Here is a 20,382-nt window from a genome sequence, read left to right as displayed (position 1 = left end):
TCATTTAGCATGAGGGAAGCACATTCACAACACACTGAATTCCTCTCAAGTCATTTGGAGTTACGCAAGTGCCTTCACTGTGCATGAGATAAGCCTTCAGAGACAGAAACAGTCTTGTTTTTGTAAAGTAATATCTGTCAGCCAGAAGACATTGTAAGCATCTTTCTACTGTAGTGTAACCTGTAAACCTACATCACGCTGACATATTGAGAGCAGGTAGCTTTCTTGATGTTGTTATTGCTTCTAATTATGACATAGATATTCCATGCTTATGGTGTGTGGTGTGTCAGAGGATTAAAAGGATCAATGTGCAAACAGACGCACTTCTGTGTAGCCCGAGCTAAAAAGTTGAAAACCTCTTGTATTTGTTGCAGTTTTTTGTTTTTGCAGTTCAGTGCCCGGACATGTTCTGTTCTTATCAGCTGAGTCTCAGGACAACGTGTCTAATAAGATGCATCGTGATCTCGTCTTCTTTGGTCCGAGTCCAGTGAAAACACCCACAAACTCACCTTCTGTTGTCATGGAGATTAGATGATTCTAAAATGACACCATTTTTGTTCTTCTGAGTTCAGAGTTCAGAGTTCAAGGCTAATTCTGACACGTTCATGTGGCTGTTAACATTTTCTTGGTTTTTTTACATTTTTGGTCACATCAATTAAAACACCAGTTTTTCTTTAACTCCATGGAAAAAGATGGAAAGCATTTCTGTATTACTTTATAACAAGTTACAGTTTTACCAAGTACACCACTGATGTTAGAATTCTAAATATGGACAAATCAGTGCACTGATTTTTATTTCCATGTCTACTGAGTTTATTCAACTTTATCTGGCTTTCAACATATGCCCCACCCCCTGCATTCGTAATACACGTTCCAGTTTGCAATGAGACGGTATGTCATGTAGTCAGGCAAAAACCTTTTGATCTGCATTAGAGGCAAGTTTACAGTAACTTTGAGTAATCTGCAATATATGAACTATGTTACTCTGCTTCCCATTAAACAAATAACATACAACGATTTAGTGTGCTGTCACCTTTAATGTTTTGTGGAAGAGTTATCAATGAAGGATGAGCTCATAAAGACTCAAGTGTTGAGCTGCTTAAGCAAATAAGTTATGATACAGAGAGGAGAAAAGCCTGTGTGCCAACTGGCAGTGTAGGTATAAATACACAGGGATTGAAAGATGAGCTGATGGGAAACAGCATTTAGGACTGAGTGAGGACGTCTGTTTCTCTATAGGTTTCTGCCCACTATGTCTCTTTCTATGTTGCTCAATAGCAAAGCTGTTTTCTTGTTTTATTTTCTCTCACAGTCTCAAGTCTGTCAGTCTAAAGTCTTACTTCAAGACTTATGTCATTTGAAAAAATTCTGAATCAAGCCTCATGTGTATTAAAGGACATTTACATTAAGTCTCAAAGATTCTGAGTTCCTAAACCTTAAATGTCTCATAGAAGTCCACATCATTTCTGAAGACTCAAGTCCGAAGTCTTTTAAAAGCAGTCTTAAGTCATTTATAAACAGTCTCTTAGCTGTTCTTTCCCAATTTAACTGAATCACACGAAACCTGTTCTAAATCCTAATATTCGTAGAATTACTTGAGTCCTGTTGTCCTTTTGGTGTTGGACGAAAAGGACAAAAGCTCCTTGTGTAGTGTCTTTGTGGGCAATTGGCTTCCAAATTTTATACTGACTGTCTCAGAGCATTTCAAAAGAGGCTTTGCTGAATTATTGTTTCTGTGGTTATATTTTATTCCTCGAAACATGACTCCACCTATCCATCCACTCAGAGTTACCATGTAGTGGTGTTTATTCCATCAAATCTGAGCATTATCTCATTGTAGACAGGTTGCCAAATTTCTGAACCGGATGAAAGGGAATTGATTGCAGCTGCTGGAAAAGTTTGTCTTCCTGCGAAAACATTCCTGCTTGTATTGTTGTTTTATTAGCACATCATAAGCCCTGGTAGAGCTTGATGAAAAAAAGAGAAATTGTGCAAATGCTCCACAAAAGTTATCCAACATATCATTCAGAATCAGAATCACAGTAAAATGTTGTAGTTTTAGTTTAATGTATGTCAGTGAAGAAAATTATTGCTGTACCAGTGGGCTAAACCTCCTTTCAAGCTCATCCCCAGGCCTGGTTCCAGAGTGGGACCCTGGTATCCCTGTTCCTGGGTCCCTTGATATTTACGTAGAGGGTCATGTGAAAAAGTCTTCTTTTGTTTTGTTTTTTTTGACAAAGTTGCCTTGAGAGACCCTACAAAAAGCCCCTAGTAGCACTTGGACACACCTCTACCACACTAAGGTGGCGATTTACAGAGGATACTTTTTTCTTTTTGTTAATGTTTTTAAAAAGCAAAATGAATGCAGACATTTTTTTGTTTAATATGTTTATTTTGATTACATTTATGTGATAACAATAAAAAACATATACTGATTTGAGCACATGAGGGATGCTGGTCATTAACCAGTTAATGACAGAAACTTAGGCTTGGTTAAATTTACTGGTTTGACCTGTCTACCAGTGAAATGGATCTTAATTACCACTGGAAAAACTCATCAACACTGTTTTTATGCAAGTTTGCTGACACACACCTTCCAATGTTCATGCAAGTATGTGTGTGAATTTGTGCTAAGAGCATGCGCTAGAGACATGGACAAAAGCACAGCCATGAATACTCATGCAATGAAGCTCCTGGTTCACAGTTTTTGTGCTGATGTTAAGAGCAGAAGAAGTTATTAAGTCAGCAGAGCATTAGCTATTTCTCATCCACTATGTCCCTCTGTACTCAGCAACATCACTCTACAACTTTACGTGGTCTGCCACTTGGTCCTTAAAAGCTTTCACTTTGCATCAATGCCGCTTACAATTGATGATGGAATATCCGGGAGGGAAGAAATTTCACAAACTGACTTGCTATTATAGTGCCACGCTCGAGTTCAGTGAACTCTTTAGTACCAAACATTCTTTCACATTCTTTTGTAAAGGCAGACTGCATGGATAGGTGCTTGATGTTATACACTTGTTGCAATGGAATTTACAAAACACCTTAATTCAAAGATAAAGAGGTGTGGCACTTTTGTCCATATAGTGAACTTTTGGACATCCCTGCAAGTTTAAGTGTGTAAAGGTTCACTGAGCAGTGTCCAGGCATGACACAAAGCAGCACAAACTTCTATCATGTGTCTTTCCTGTTGTTTTTTCCAGAAAGAAAGAATTGGGGGGAAAGGCAGGAGGGGTTTTGTTTTTGCTAATGGAGAGGAAAAATAAAGCAAAGCTTTCCCTCAGGGCATAGCAGCTCTGTGATGTCATATGGTTGCTATGTTTGCTGTGTGTAATCAGGGTGAGATCCTGTCATGTTTTGTTCAAAGGCAGACAAGCAGACACGGTTTATTATTTGCACACGGGCTAATAACACACCCATGCTCACGTGACCCTACTGAAGGAAACAATCAGACGTCTCAAACTGGCTCTGCGTACCACAATACCGTGTCTTTCTTTTCCTTTAAACTCTGTGGATTTTTCTGACTTTGTTTTATAAAAGTAATATAAAAGAGATTAATTATAAAAGTATAGAAGTGGCTGTCTAGATTTAGATTAAAACTTTACCCTCGTCTCTTAAACTAACTTGTGGAGTTCCCATTCTAATGGTGCATGCAGATTTGTCTTTGAGCATAGAGCATACATTTTGAAGTTAGGAAGACTTTGCGTTGCATCCACCACCAGTTTGGATGATTTTGTTTTTTTGTTTTTTTATGCGCCCTAATTTCATTGCTGGGTTGTTCACAGGTTGTGAATCAGCTGATTGGTGGGTGTGTTGCATGTGACTGATGTGTATTTTCCCAGTCAGGTGGTTTTTTTTAAAGTTCATTCCCCTACTTTGTTTTCTCCACATTTCTTGTATTTCTAGGGTGTAGCATTTAATAAAGTGGATGCCTAACAGGTTTCTGATATGTTGTTTTAGATCTCTGAAAAATGCAAAATTCATTCACTATCATCCAAAGTTTCCACGGTTGTTTATTTTGGCCTTTTGTGGAGCTGTTACTAACTGAGGTTAAGTTATTTTTAAATAAATAGCCAAGGGATAAAAAGGCAATATCTTCTGCCTCTTTCACTGTGAGCAATAAAATTATAGTATAAAATTCATTTGTTTTTTCATATCTTTGTTTTGTTTACTATACAGTCTGTTGAATTAAACCTATACACTATATATTCATTTGGCTTGCTTTTAAAAACTGATAATTAAGGAAAAAAGGGAGAACAAATTCTGATGTCTGCTTCTTTTCCCTTTTTTTATCCATTTGGTTATTTCCTAATTCCACCCTTCCCTACATGTTTCTTGTCTCCTGGCTATAACCTCTGACTATTTGTTCCTCTCTTTTTCCAGTATGTGGCTGTGAGCTGGCCCAGGGAGGATTCTTTGTGCGGCAGGGTGACTACATCTGTACTCTGGACTACCAGCGGCTGTATGGAACTCGCTGCTTCAGCTGCCAGGACTTCATCGAAGGGGAGGTCGTGTCCGCGCTGGGCAAGACCTACCACCCACGCTGCTTTGTTTGCACCTCATGCAAGTAAGAAATTAGCATGTGGAGCAGAATGCAAATAACAGATTTCATTTTTTACTTTGGTATTTCCTAAAACTAGCAAGTGGGAGAAACATGGCTTTGAGAGCAGCTTATTAAGCACATAAAGTCGCTGCCATTAATATAGTGTGACCTTCTAAGCACCACTGAGCCATGTGTCAATAAATCGGGCCTGCGGCACTTAAAAAAGGAACTTTGCAGTTCTGCTGACTTTCATGACATTAACAGAAAACTGACAAAAGCAACCAAATTTTTGAGACTTTGCAACTGAGATGTGTTTTTGAAAGCATACAATAACGTGAAAAGGCGTCCTGCACATTCTGGTGCATCATCAGAGGCCTTGACTTAACATAAGCAAAGTCATTTGACCAGAACAGTTTATATAAAAATGGTGCTTTAAAAACATTCAATCAAATACTTCTTAAGGATTTGTTGTTTTAAGCGTTGGATGTAGGTGACAAGTGGATAATGAGTTAGCGCTTAAGTCAAAGGCAGTGACGAACTAGGTTTTGCTAGGTTTAGTATAAGGATTTGTGGTGATTAAACTTTAAGACGCTTAAGATTGCATCCTTCCAAGCATTTCAGTGCATGTGTATGTCCCTCTCCCCAAGTAGGGGCCAAGTCAGTCTAGGGGAACAAAGATTGTTTTTTAGCAAAAACATGAGAATAGTTCAACCAAATGACTAAAGAATCTGTAATGTTGTGAATAGCAAGCGCAGATGTGGAGTTTGCTAAGGAAGAGATGCATGGACATATGTTTATATACAGACAGGTTTTTTCTTAGTTTTCAAACCCAAAACAAATACAAAGTGATAAAGAGTGAAGACCGTCAGCCTTTAATGTGACGAATTATTAATGTACTCAGCACAATACAGTATGCAGTAACAAGACTGTTTAACATATTTCTTTCTTCAGTGTTGCAGTTTTAAGTTATTTAATTGCTTCTTAGCTTTCAGTAGATTAAAGGTTCTACAATATCTTCTAATTTGACAGGGACAAGTGCTCATTTCTTAGTGGCGATGAGTGAATACAACCGGTAGTTTCTTTTTGCTAGCATATAAAGGATTGGTTTGATAGCAGTCGCTGGGTTGACCAATATGCAGAACAAGAGGAAAGTCCAAGTAACTCGTTGAAAATCTAAGACGTAGAACTGTAAGTTTACTTCCCATTTGGGAAGGTCTCTTGGTGTCATTTCTAAACATCTGTAAATTCTGATCTTTGGCTCAATTCATTTCAACTGGTTACAAATACAAGTTATTTGTATATGTCCACACTTTGCCAAAAATCTAGAAGAAAACCCAAAACTGTTTCCTGAAATGAGAGGAAATTGGTTAGGCTGTTCAGGAACAACCCAAGGCTCAAGCCTGCCAAGAACTGGAAACTTAAAAAAAATTGAACAGTTTTCAATTCTTCAATTCAATTCTTTATTTATTTGTCACATGTAGTTATAACTAGTACAACACACAGTGAAATGTTTTTTCCGGCTAAAAAGTACTCCCCCCCCGACTGTGCATCTTACCGTGCAAAATATTACACTGTAATAGTTAAGAGCTATAGTGTACGTATTTACATAAATACAGATGTAAATGATAAAATACAAATAAAAATAAGGATAAAACTCAAAAGAAAATTATATACTGTGTATGGAATTGTCCATCATGTTGTCCGATTTGTGTTTTGATTGAGGAGTCTCACTGTTTGTGGGTAAAAACTCCTCCTGAACCTTTCAGTTCTTGTTTTCAGGCTACAGAGGCGTTTCCCTGACCTCAGTGGCCTGAACAGTTTGTAAGCGGGATGGCTGGAGTCGTTAGTGATCCTGATGGCCCGGGATCTGCACCTTTCAGCGTAGATGTCCTGCAGTGTTGGTAAAGATGTTCCCATGGTGCGTTCAGCTGTGCGCACGACCCTCTGCAGGGCTTTCTGTTGCTGTACTGTGCAGTTCCCGTACCACACCGTGATGTTATTACACAGGATGCTCTCAATGACCCCGGTGTAGAATCTCCTCTGGATGTTCTTGGAGATCTTAAACCTCTTTAAACGCCTCAGATGATAGAGGCGCTGTCTGCCTTTGCTGATGAGGAAGTCCGTATGTGTGTTCCAATTAAGGTCCTCGTTGATATAAACACCGAGGTATTTAAAATTAGAGACTTTCTCCACAGGGTTTCCATTGATCTAAAACGAAATAAAAGCACAGTCGTCGCAGAGCTGCCAGGGCGGCAGCCGAACTCAACGGCGCCATCTTTCTTGCTCAGTTCAGAGAAATCATTAAAAGCTCCAAATTGCCATGACATTCATGCACATGATGAATAAATGACACACATATTTAGGTCAGTCCCACCCTTTTGAAAACACTTACCTTTTTACATACTCTTAAGGTAAGAGGACCTTTTTCCCCATTATGTTGGTAATGGGGAAAACCACAACCAATACAGCTTTCGTTCTCACAATATCATACAATTGATTGTCCCAAAAATCAGAACAGAATTGGGGGAAAAGGCTTTTAAAACGCTGCCCCTGCTTCCTGGAATAATCTGCAGAAGGAAATGAAATGATCAGAATTGGTTACCTTGGGAGAGTTGAAGTCTGTCTTAAAGGAACGAGAGAATAACTCTTTTACTCAGTGTGATAGTTTTTAATGTACTCTTAATTTGATCTGTTATTGTATATTTTACACATGTTGGTATGGGATATTGTATTTGTTTTTAATGCTATATACTTACGTGGTAAATGTATTTTGACTTTTGTTGCCATGATGCCAGGTCTCTCTTGGAAATGAGATTTTTAATCTCAATGAGTTTTTTTTTTGTACCTGGATAAATAAAGGACTAATAAAAAATAAATAAATGTTTAGCCCTACAAATCCACCGTACCCACAGGTCAACTACTTTTAAATCTTATTTACTGGAGAAATATTGTGTTTCAGAATTCCACTCTCCCATTATAAAGAGAACTCAAAATCGATCTTTACAGATGGAGACATCTCATAAATATGTTTCGCACATCTCTCTTGGTGTCATTTACAAGCACATAAAGCTATAATAGACATACATGTATAAATATAGGACACACGTGTCACTGCACACCAAACAGTTGCACTCACCTTTTTCAATCTACGTGCATGCGTCTCCTGTATAGTGTGTCTGTGTGAGAGTGTTGTTTTCCAGGCCCTGAAAGGTAATGGAAGCCTCTCGCAGGCAGGAATTTTAAGTGTGTGGTCAGTCAGTGCAGCCACTTTGCCCATTCCCACAGCTAGTGTAAAGTGTCTTTTGAGCTGGGGGTGGGTTTTCTGTGTGTGTGTGTGTGTGTTCATCCTATCATACTTTGGTCATCCCGTTGCTGAACCTGAGATCAGAATGTTCCAGTGTGGTATTTGGAGTTCCCTTACAACAAATGGTGCCTTTGTGATAGTAAATCACACGGGCCTTTTGTGAGCAATATAAAAATGAGGCTAATAGGACAAGTGCTGCGTGAAATGAGACATCATATTGTGATTAGTATATTTTTCGTATGTATGTCACAGTGAAAGGCTGTGTCAATCATCAGTTATTTAGTAATCGAGCTGTTTTTCATTTTGCTGTCTGGATTTTCTTTATGTGTCTGTGTCTCTCCACATGCAACGGTTTAAAAGTTTAATGTGGGCAGCTAAGTGTTTATATTGGAGTTTTTCCAAGGTGAGTGTGAACAGGAGGTGCAGCTAATGTTAAAATAATGTCCTGCAGCCTGGTATTGTAAGCAGGTAGTCTTTGCATCTTTAAATAAAAATCACAAAATGCTACTCTCCTGTTCAAACATATAATGATGAGTGAAAAAAAGCATTGCTGGTGTGGATGAATGGCAGTTAAAATTACATATGAGTCAAAACCATTTAGTGTCACTAAAATAGTGTATTTTAGACAGTAACCTGCTACCAATAAAATGATAAAATGATATTTGTGTAATATTTTAACATAAACATGGTAATATGATGACATTAATGCAGTAATAAACCAATAGCAATGAGGGAAAATGGGTTGATGGGTTTCAGATTTTATGCTTCCATCAACCTAATACCAAGAATTAAACTGTAAGCAAGACTTACAAAAACTCACAATGTAAGGTTTGAAGACATAACTTTTTGTCTATTTATGCATGAGTCATCTTTAATCTCAGCCATTCACAGTGTGCCAGGATGTCTTCCTCCCTCAGTAGCTGGCTGTGTCAGTGTGACAGCAGCTCCTAATATCACATTTCAGAGCTGTAGGAAGCTGCACGTGGCAGCAAGTCAGAGCCCAGCTCTGCCAAGGATCCATCATTCCCTCTGCATTTGACTCGATGACGGCAGCTGTTTGTGAAGCAGACTGCACAAACAGCCAGCAGACATTAACATTGTTTCATTGTCATTGCAATAACTCTTTAGCTGTATAATGGCATTTGTCTTTGGCTTGTAAGTGAAGCCAGTGTCCGTGTTGCACCTCTTTCATTTCCTACTAGATATTACAAACAAGAAAAAGTAGAAATTTAAAGATTTGAACATGAGATGTCAAAACAAAGACATCTCCTAAAAAGAACCCAAGTACACTTCAGCTTAAGGTCATGAACAGATATCCTGTCATTCTCCTTCAGGATGTTTAGGTAGAAAGCAGAATTTAATTTAATTCTATTTATGCAGCACCAAATCACAACAACATGCACCTCAAAGTGCTTTATATTGCAAGATAGTCCCTACAATAATACATACAGAAAAAAAGCCAACAGTCATATCAGCCCATATGGACGAGCACTTTGGCGACAGTGAGAAGGAAAAACTCCCTTTTAACAGGAAGAAACCTCCGGCAGAACCAGGCTCAGGGAGGGGCGGGGCCAATATGCTGCGACCGGTTGGGGTGAGAGAAGGAAGACAGAACAAAAGACATGCTGTGGAAGAGAGACAGAGATTAATAACAAGTGTGATTAAATGCAGAGAGGTCTAAAATTCATGAATTCATGGTTCCATTTATCACAACAAGTCTTTCAGGTCCTGAGGCAGCAAAACAGCTGCCAGACCATCACACTACTAGCACCATATTTTACTGTTGGAATGATGTTCCTTTCCTGAAATGCTGTTACTTTTACACCAGATGTAATGGGACACACACTTTCCAAAAAGTTTAACTTTTGTCTCGTCATTTGAGTATTTTCCCAAAAGTCTTGGGGCTCATCGAGATGCTTTCTGGCAAAACTGCGACGAGCTTTTAGGTTCCTTTTGCTCAGCAGTGGTTTTCGTCTTGGAGCCATTTTTGCCCAGTCTCTTTGCTATGGTGGAGTCATGAACACTGACCTTAACTGAGGAAAGTGAGGCCTGCAGTTCTTTGGATGTTGTTCTGGGGTCGCGTCCTTTTGGATGAGGACTTCGTCACTGCACTCCTGGGAACGTTCACCATTGTTCCATGTTTTCGCCATTTGTAGATAATGGAGTCCCACAGCTTTAGAAATGGCTTTATAACCTTTTCCAGCCTGAGAGATCGCAATTATTTTGTTTCTCATTTGTTCTTAAATTCCCTTGGATTACTGCATGATGACTGGGATTTGAGGATCTCCACTGTGTCAGGCAGAACCTGTTTAAGTAAATAGTGGCAAAGAAAATACAGCAGGTTTTTAGAGACTTAAGTCTCAAGTCTCTAAATATATGCGTTAACGACTGAACCTGATGTAAATAACCAATAAAAATATCCAACAACAGCTGACAAGCTTAATATATAAACAATTCTTTTGAAAGATTTAGGTTTTCCTTTTAACGGCTATTAAACCAGTTTTACATCAGTCTTCAGGGGATTGCATTTAGTCATAATAGCAGAGAAGAGTAAATAAATACATTAAGTTATATCAGAACATGTAACAATAATTAGTTACATATTTTGAGTAGTAGGCTTAGAGCTTGGGCTTATGACCTCAGCATTTCTAACTTTCTAGAGCGCTCTCTGGCATTTCTTGTGAAAGATATGATGACAGATCCTCCTTACAGGTGAAAGTCATCAGCATAAAAATACTTTCAGGGGTTGGAGGATATTACTGATTGGTCTGTAGGGCCTTCTGAGGAGCCTTTTATGCACCCTGATGGACCAAATTTCATTTCAGAGTAGAACAAACTGTAATGTATCTGTCAAACCCCTCTGATCATCTACTGTTTTTCTCTTTGTTTGTAGACAGCCATTTCCAGCCGGTGACCGAGTGACATTTAATGGGAAAGAGTGTATCTGCCAAAAGTGTACCCAGCCTCTTCCCGCCAACAGCCCTGCACCCATACAGGCTGTCCACAGTCAGTGCTTTTCTCCTCTGTTTGCCTGTTTGAAAGCATAACTCATGCCATAAGTAAACTTCGGATTGTTTGTTCCTTCACTTAAATTGGCACTTTCCTAAATTGTGTTTTCCTCATAGAAAACAAAATGTCCAAAGTTTCTTTTGCCCTTCAACTCAGTTAAATCAAAGAACTTTTCCACTAAAAGAAAGCAAACTCTAGTGTTTGAATTTGACCTAGTCTTTGTTATTTTGTTCTCTGTACAGACTGCTGCGGCTGTGGAAAGGAATTTAAGAATGAACAGTCACTCGTGGCACTGGACAAGCACTGGCACCTGGGCTGCTTCAAGTGTAAAGTCTGCAACAAGGTGCTCAATGCCGAGTACATCAGCAAGTACGTCTGGCTGAATATACTTTCATTATCATAATACTTCATTAATGCTGTTATTTAGATTTAATCTAGATGCAGATCTCTGACCTGCTTGTTTGTCTTGTGTCATTCTTACAGGGACGGGATCCCCTACTGTGAAATGGACTACCACGCCATGTTTGGCATCCAGTGTGAGAGCTGTAAGAAGTACATTACAGGGAAAGTCCTTGAGGTACAGCACTGCTGGCTTCCATTAAGAACAAAACCTTTTTTAGCTGTTAGCATGTAGCATGTGGTTCAACTTACTTGTTGTCTACTCTATATGAACATGCACGGGGAGAAGAATAATGGAATTACAGTAAATATAAATGCACAAAAGGAATAACTGTTGAAAACACTGAACAATCTGAATCGATAATCCCACTTAATCCAAGAATGTTGGTTCAGTTTATTCAGTGTTTGGTTTACACAGTAGTTAAATCATCAGTAAGGTGGTATTTCTAGGACAGCTATAGGAAGTTAAACCTCAGACTTGGCCATTCCTTCTCTTGGCCAACCATACAGCACTGATGTGCTGATAACCTTCATTTTTTAAAATCAGATTGCTTGCAGTATTTTTTCCTACTTTGTTCAAACGCTTCTTGTCTAATTCTCAGTGACCCGACAATTAATTTATTAAATAAGCTTGTTCCTTCCAAGAGCTGCATTATTAGATTACACTGTTGACATTATACTTAGTGCAAGAGGCTTCTAGTTGACAGTACAACTTAATCACAACTGCCATCTAAATGAGTGATATCAGTGTTTGTATGCCAGTGTGAACTGCAGGATATGATTCTGCAGGTCGTTGTAGTGATGTTTCTGTTGGGTAGTTCTGTCATAGGGCACATATTTAAGATAAAGTTCAGTATGAGACAGTGAACCTGTACACAAGCTAAAGAATTATTAATAGAAAGTCATCATTAAATGGCTTACTTAGACTGGTTTTCAATTCAGATCAGTTTAACTCATTCATCCATCCATCTTCTTCCGCTTATCCGAGGCCAGGTCGCAGGGGCAGCATCCTCCCTCTTCCCGGCCACTTCCTCCAGCTTGTCTGGGGGAACACCAAGGCGTTCCCAGGCCAGCCAAGAGATATTATCTCTCCAGTGTGTCCTTGATCTGCCTCCTCACCTCAACTGAGCCAGTTGAGGTGAGGAGGCAGATCAAGCAGCGGCTCTACTCTGAGCCCCTCCCAAATGGCTGAACTCCTCATAGGGAGAGGCCAGTCACCCTTTGGAGGAAGCTCATTTACCCGCAGAATTCAGTGCATTTCAGTTCACTTTTATTTAAACAACAGTTGCCTCATGATGCTTTATTGTGCGTTTTATAATATAAAAGAGAGAAACCCCCAGCAGTCCATCGACGCCCTATAAGCTTAAAACAGAGTGGGTAAGTATGTGATCGGAGACAGAGAAAGAGGCTACAGAAAAACACAGCGAGTTGCATTTTACATGTTTCTCATGCTCATATTTCCACTTAACTGATTCCAGGACTGACCTCATTTCCCCAAAGAGACCATTAAAAATTCATCATATTTGCAAATGCAAATACATTACCTCTTGTCATGGGGGTTTACAGTAACACCACATACCTTAAAACAGCCAAAGGTATTTTGTGTGTTAGTTTTCTTGTAATTGCTGGTGTTTACTGAGCATACAATTTACTGAGCATATAGTTGTTAAGGGTGCGTCTCTTTCCAGGAAACATATTCTTAATATCCAGGTTGATCTGCACGTAGTCTAAAGTGAAGTGCTGCTTTTGTGGTTCCATAACAAGCTTCATAACTCCAGCAAAAACAAACACCCATATCAGAATAAAATGTTTGCCAAAGCTTAGACTTCTGATTGTTGCATGAAAACTACAGGGAGTTGAATCTCCGGGGTGATATGATGTAACACAAGTTAATGACATTGCAACAGCAGATGCAGACGGTGCGTGCGTTGATAAGTGCTGAAGGAATGATCCCCATTCTGGAAGAAGGAACACGGCAATAACAAATAAAAGAATAGTGGCAGAGAATCACGCAGCCAGGATCTGCTCTGTTGTTGAATATTCAGTGCAGTCTGACTGAGTCTCATGTTTTAGAAATGGAGCTATAGCACAGATTGCACACTGTCACCTGCCTCTCACCTCAGTGTCCTCAAATGATCACTTTCTTTGACTGAAACCATTGGTTCATCTTCATCGGTGAGCGTGATGACGCAGTGCATGTTTTAAAGTGTGTCATCAGATATGTGGGACAGAACAATGGCATTTGTGATCCTTATTTTAACACCTTTGCTAGAGTTAGCAGCATGAGGTGGAATTGCAAATAAAGTTATAAATGTCCATAGGATCTACCATAGAAAGACAACTTCAGCTAGCTAATAGTTAGCTGGGCTATTACTGCCTTATCATCAACATTCAGGGTTGAATGATGATGCTGTCTCGTGCTAGCTGTGCAAGGCTGCACTTTGAAATAGTAACTGAAAGACTGTTCTTTCAAAATGCCGTGACATTTGGTTGAGATCAAAGAGCACACAGAGGTCATACTGCACTGAGTCAGTAACTGCAGATAGCAGCAATGGAATTGAAGCTATGTTTATTGTTGCCCGGTGTTCCTTGTGTCACGGCATTTATTTCTCATCCAAGATGTTAGTCAGTCACTTTGTCAGTGAAACAGTGAGAGTAGACACTGTGATGTGTAACTGGAAATACTGGGAATAGTAAAACAAAAAGATGAAGAAGAACCAAGAACCTAAAAGAAGTCTAGATGCCTTTGAGTCAAGCACTTGAAACATATGTAACCAGGATGGCAGACATATTGTCTTGTATTCTGCATCTTTAGCCGATGCAGGAATATGAAAGGACATGAAATGAAGAAACATTTTGGATGAGCAGCCCAAGGTAGTTCAGCTCATTTGACTTAAGCACTTGCCATGACCTGGATGATTAAGAACCTACACAAACATTATTGAAAGGTTTAAACTTACTGAGCTGAGGGAAAACAATATGTAACACCCAAACTATACCTGATGAGATTAAGTATTTCTGCTTAAGCATCTGTGCTACTGATCATTGCCTAATTTGCTTCATTGGCTTTTTTATTTCTGTCACTGTTCATACTGACTATTAAGTTCAGTGTTAGTTTGAAACACCTTCAACATCAGAAACAAGGCTTCAGTATTTTTTAACCATTTGGTTTCAGTGTTCAAGATCACTTTGTGGTGCAGTGGAGATATGAATGTCACTTTTTAATAAGGTTCTGTATTTGAATGAATGAGTAGATGAGAAGTGCTCGTATTCTAAAGCACTTTGAGTGGTCGGTAAGACTGGGATGTCAGTCCATTTACTTTAAAGTTGAATATATTCTGAGGTAAACTTTTGATTTCAGTATCAGATGACGCAGCATTCGTGCCAGTACTTTTGTCTCTTACAGTATTTTGAGCTGTAAAATCATGAGCTGCATATAGATCCCATTGCTGTTGTGTTCTAATAACCTGTGATGCAACACAGAGCTTGATGTATGTGCAATCAACTGGACTGCAGACCATAGACCATGTTTGTGTGTCTGTGTGTTCATACTGCCACAAATTTATTCCAGCCTTCTAAATGAATCACATTCCTCACCTGACTGGTTCCTGGAATTGCGAGATGAGCAAATGGAGAGAGCATTAGAGGTAGGATAATTTTGAGAAAACATATGGACTGTAGGTAGCAAAGATATAAAAAGCAGCTCTCCCATTATCTAAAGCCATACTCTGCATGAGATTCAGCCACAAACTTCAACCCTGGCTGACCAGCTACAGCCTCATTCCTAAGTAAAAATCAAATTAGGCTCTTTCAGTCTCAACTTCCCTCCAAACCATTCCTGAGCCCCCCTCTTCTTCCTTGATATGCCAGTCCTGCAGGATCCTGAATAAGATCATTATCCTCCCTGTGCTGAGAAAGGAAGGATTTGATAGCAGTTCTATCTCCTTTCCGCCTCTCTCATACTTTCCATGTTTGAATTTCAATCCTGTTCCAGCCTTTTATCTTCTTAGTTCTTTGAGTTCCTATGTCAGCTTCCTCTTTTCTCTCAGTTTCAGTTCAAATATGAACTTCTGGCATAGCATCTGCACCGTCTGTCAGTTTTTAAACAGAGGGCCTTTTGTTTTTCTGTCAGTAACACCTAGACTTGGAGTCTTCTTGCTTTTTTTAAGTACATTTCTGTGCCTGGTTGCCTCCTCTTTCCATCTGCTGTCCATTTGGTTGAGACAAGCATTAAGCAGGGTGTTAGCCAAGAAATATGATGTTGACATCCTGTTTTCTGGTATCCTACCCTATTAGAATGACGCAGCAAAGTGGAGGAGCCTCAGAGGTGTTGTACGTAATCAAACTGCTGTTACAGCAAGATGAAATCTCTTTGCATGGAGAGCAAAAGAATGACTCAATTGCAATAAACCTCCACCTTGTTTTGTTTATTACTGAGTCCATAAATCACACGTGTTTTAGGACAAGAAAAACTGCCAAGAATGAGACAATTCTGCTCACTTTCAGTAATGGTGGTTTTTGTTGCCATGAAAAAAAGACCGAATAAGGATCTGGTATTAAGAAAATCACCCAAAAGACTGTGAAACTTAAGAGAATGGGATGCTTTTTAAGGTTTGCTAGTTTGAATCCACGAAACAGCTTGAAAAATCTGTTAAGAAAAGGAAAACTCCCTCTGAGTTCCTGCTGAGGAAGCCACTGACCAAATGTAATATTTGCTCTTAGGGATGGAAGTAGAAAGCAGACAACTTACCCAAACGATTCAATGCACACAGTGTCAGCGTCAGTCAAATCAGCTTCCACAGCCAAAAATGAACCCAGACTGTCCCCAACACTTGACCAGGTCACATATAGACTAGCAGTTTCACAAGTCAAGAAACAATCCACACTATGCCTCAAAATCAATATCACAGACTCATTCATCCTCACTGTGACAACTCCCTCCCATCACACCGCTTTGTGGATTCTGACAAGCTCTGGAGATAACATGTTGCCTCCATACTAAACACACAAGGAGCTCCATGCTTAACACACAGGCCATCATACACAGTGCTTATGGAGAAAACGTATTGGGTGAATTTGTATAAATACAGGATTAAGCTGAATGTCATGAATGTATTTTAAATCCTTTTTGTCAAAAGGACTTTATGTGTTACTCCTGCAGTGCTCTGTCTGAATGGCAATGTCTCCACCTTGTGGCTAAATGATAAAACAACCTAATTTTCGTAGTTTAGCAGAAGCAGTTTCCCTTTGTCCCTCATTTAGCTTTAGCTCAGCAACACTCCTGAAACTCAATGTTCATTTTGCAACTAATTTATAATGAGGTAATTATGCATTTTGTAAGAGAGCTTATGTATATAAACATAGATGCTAACACAGAGGTCTTTCAATGAATGTGTTAGGCATAGGGAATAAATCACATCGTTCATTGAATGAAAAGAACATTTAAACTGCAGGCTTGAAAGCATACTGGTTGCCATCTGAAAGCAATGCATTGATTCCTCGTCTGCTTTGTTAGAAGGTGTCTTTTTGGTCTGCATTTCTTAGGAGACATTATAAATTGTAACTGCTGCAGTGTGCTAATGTGTTTTCATTCTTCAACAGGCTGGCGAGAAGCATTACCACCCCACATGTGCACGCTGTGTCCGGTGTGAGCAGATGTTTGCAGAGGGAGAGGAAATGTACCTGCAAGGTAGAAGCAGCCTTCATATCTCTTATTATAGCTCCTACCTGTCAGGATAGGCAGTGTAGTTTTTCCTGCCTAACCACAGAGGATCCAGTGCTAAAACCCATGATCTATTATTAGACTAAAGCACATTACTTTCTATTCTTAGGCAATAAGAGCTAATTTTCTAGTCGCAACATCACTTTTTGGTTCACCACGTTCTCTTTTCTCTTTTACTCTGTTTCATAAACCCAATATGTGTTGGTGAATAAATCAGGCACATGTGTGCTTGAGTCACATTAGTTTAGTAACAGAGATTCTGTCAGCTGCTGCTGTGATTAACACAAGGCAGACAGTAAATTAATTCAATTATTTCTGATTTAAAAAGCATAAAACATGTCACTCCAGTTTATGAAGGTTTTAGCCTGCAGCCACCATGGATCTGGCTGTTCTCATGCAAAGTCCTGCTGTGACTCATCAGGGCATTTTATAGTCGTGACATACTGTATGATTTAAATCAATCAAATAGTTCATTAAACTAAACCATTTTTGTAATATTTGACCCACTTTCAACAACATGAAAGTGCAAATGGTGCTGTTTGTCTCTGTGTCTTCAGGATCGTCTATCTGGCATCCTCCATGCAGACAAGCAGCCAAGCAGGAGGAGAAGAGTAAGGTGGGTGGTAAAGGCAGTCCTGACAGATATATATATATATATATATGTGTGTAAATATCTGACAGAAGAGATAAAGCTCTGATATTCCCTTGTCATGAATTCCTCAGAAGTTAAAAAGGAAGAGTTTGAAAAACCTCTGAATATAGCACAGTCAGTGGATGAGTTTAGCTGCTTTTAATACAGAAAGTGGAATATCACAATGAGCCCAAAAAACAGTTTCAAAAACTGAATTTTTCATAGTCGCAGGAAATTATAATGGAGGTCTCCAACCTTCTTGTGTACATGAAATAGTGAGCAGGAGAAAAATTTGGGTCTGTGTTAGACAGTCACTGAGGTTTCTTAACATGAACTTCTGAACTGCAGTTTCAGGAGCTTTTTGCCTTTTTTTTAATCCCCACAAGTTCACAGTTCAATCTTTATTACAAATATTTGTTAAAAAGTTCTTTTTTGTTTTTAAAGTTTGCTTTTTTCCCCTAAATAGACCGAATACCTAAAGTAGAGATACCAACACATCCCAGCGTCCACTGCAATAGTTACTGAAATAAAAAACAACAACAATAATAATTTAGAACATTTTTGCAACTCATCTGGCAGTTTTTCATTTAGCTTTCTAAACTTGAACATTTCATAATTTGTTTCATTGTAAATAAAAATGTTCACCAGTAAGAACATTCCTATGAATATTTTCATGTCATTCCTTTTGTTGTTGCTGGTCCCTTTCAGTCATTAAAGTGGTACAACATTTTATACAGACTATAGAGTAATAACAGAAACAAAAATGTCACCAACAACAATGCATAACAAGAATCACCATCAAAAGAAAACTGTGTGAAGCTGAAGTTAAATAAAGAAAAATGTAATTGAGTCAGTTTAAAAAAAAAAGGTTCTGGTTTGAGCATTGCATCAGCCATTGTCTGCCCTTCCTCCATCTCCCTTCCTCATTCCTCATCGTCACCCCTCTCCTTCCCAGAAGCAGGTCCGGATACAGCTCAGTGACGGCCTCGAGCAGCAGGTCGGTGCTCCTGTACGTCCCCGCAACCAAAACCCCACTCAGTTCCCCTCGCCTCACAACCATCTGCTGCATGGGTTGTTTAGAACTCACAACTTAGTGCTGCGTTTTCTTCATGCTGAGAAGCAGTCACAGCAACACAAAGTGTTAAAGTTACATGTGTTACTTACTCTGGTGCTATGCAGAGCTGACATATGTGACTAAAGAAGCTGAGGATCTGTCTGCGCATGTACCCAGAATGGTCCCCTGGGCAGTTATGATTAGGATTGATGTGGCAGTGTGAGTGTTGCCATCCATAGAGGGCAACACTCACACAGCTTGGCCAGACAGAGTGGATGCTTCTGTCTTGTTTCAGCGTGCTAAAAATATCAAACACAACTGTTACGATTCTCCAAATATTTAATTTGCCGTATGATGGAAAGTTCACTCTCTCTCATTCAACTTGTGACTTAAACATCATCGGTACTGATCCCAGTACAGCTTCACTAATACAGGCACTGCGCTCTCTGTGTTAAGTAGGTATTTGCTGTTTGAATTTTTGAGGAATTAAAATGTGTTCTTGTATTGTTTGTGTTAAACTAAATGCCCCTGTAATAATAGAAAAATGTAGTTATGCAGAAGTGGAATTAAAAAGGGAGATGAGAAGATTTAGATTCTCTAGCAAACTCACCTCAAACTGTCTTTTTATATAAATAAAATTGATAGAACCTTTAGAAGTGATACTTAGCATATTTTTGAACTTTTTACTTTTTACTCCTGCTTTGAGTTTTTATGCTAAGCTAGGCTAACCGGCTGAGTCTGAAGTGTGATCATAACATCAACGCTAACTGTTACAATTTACGTACACTCATGTATGATACGGCTTAACCAGGTTGATTGTCATGAAAACAGTGTTGGAGAATTACAGTTCACCATTTGTCTGCTAAATATTCAGCATTGGGTTAACATTACTGTCGTCCTTCTCCATGGTTTAGTTCCCTCTTGTTGCCATCTTCTAGATGTTGTGTCTAACACTATCTTTTCAGTTATACTTTCAAGTGTGTTTTTTAAGTTTGAGTGTTTGCAATATTTATATAAAGCCATTGGGACTGTTAAGGCATGAACAATAATGCAGCAATACGGTAAACGCCATGTACATCAAACAAACGAACAAAATGTTCCCCAAAGGTAGTTTAAGGAGGAGCTTATTTCCATCTGTTTACAAATTACAAGCAACTTGAAGAGTAACAGTTAGTCAACGGTATAATGACACGACAGTGTCCCCTAGTGGTCATGGAAATTATGACGGGCACAAAGCAGGACTAACATGATGTAATTCTACAGATGTTATGGTTTCTCTTGGAGAGTAGTCTTATCTTGGATCGGATTGGCTGTTGGATGGATTTAAAGAAGACTTGAGAAAAGTATAACAGGAATGACTAGTAATCCCTGTTTTCTGCTTGTCCATGTCCACAGCTGGGCATAACTCTAACCTTAAAGGAGCACAGTTTTTGTAGAGAGGTGATCTGGATGGATGGGCGAGTTGACATATAATTGGACTTTGACTTTAATTCTGTTTTTTATTATTACAATGTTAAGGTTTAAAGCTGTACTTTTAAAAAATGACTGTGATACGACTGTGGTCTAGCTTGACTTATTTCACTGTAAATGCAAAACTTTTGGGGTTTGAGTTTGAGGACACTTCTCTGGGAAGACGATTGTTTTTACTATTTTTTATCAATAATGATGAAAAAACGTGCAGCAGTTGAAGCAGCCATTCAGGATAAGACGTTTATAG

General features: G+C 39.0%; 1 protein-coding gene across 16 annotated transcripts in view; it reads left to right on the top strand.

Annotated features, from left to right (window-relative positions):
* Nucleotides 1–20,382, top strand: part of ablim2 (actin binding LIM protein family, member 2) — an 87,886-nt gene that overhangs the window by 37,149 nt on the left and 30,355 nt on the right. For 7 of the 16 annotated variants that reach the window (XM_013915959.1, XM_013915960.1, XM_013915963.1 and 4 more), the window contains exons 3-9: nucleotides 4,387–4,570; nucleotides 10,744–10,856; nucleotides 11,102–11,228; nucleotides 11,343–11,436; nucleotides 16,860–16,947; nucleotides 17,538–17,596; nucleotides 18,567–18,620. In XM_013915959.1, coding sequence (XP_013771413.1) covers nucleotides 4,387–4,570; nucleotides 10,744–10,856; nucleotides 11,102–11,228; nucleotides 11,343–11,436; nucleotides 16,860–16,947; nucleotides 17,538–17,596; nucleotides 18,567–18,620 — 719 coding nt within the window. The remainder of the gene's footprint in view (nucleotides 1–4,386; nucleotides 4,571–10,743; nucleotides 10,857–11,101; nucleotides 11,229–11,342; nucleotides 11,437–16,859; nucleotides 16,948–17,537; nucleotides 17,597–18,566; nucleotides 18,621–20,382) is intronic. The other 9 variants (XM_005753195.1, XM_005753194.2, XM_005753191.2 and 6 more) reach the window with 6 other exon arrangements.

The sequence above is a fragment of the Pundamilia nyererei genome, unplaced genomic scaffold (assembly GCF_000239375.1).
Source record: "Pundamilia nyererei isolate P.nyererei 1_Seehausen unplaced genomic scaffold, PunNye1.0 scaffold00411, whole genome shotgun sequence".
NCBI classification, from domain to species: Eukaryota; Metazoa; Chordata; class Actinopteri; order Cichliformes; family Cichlidae; genus Pundamilia; species Pundamilia nyererei.
Note: the sequence above shows the minus strand (reverse complement) of the source record. Positions and strands in the feature narration are given on the sequence as shown.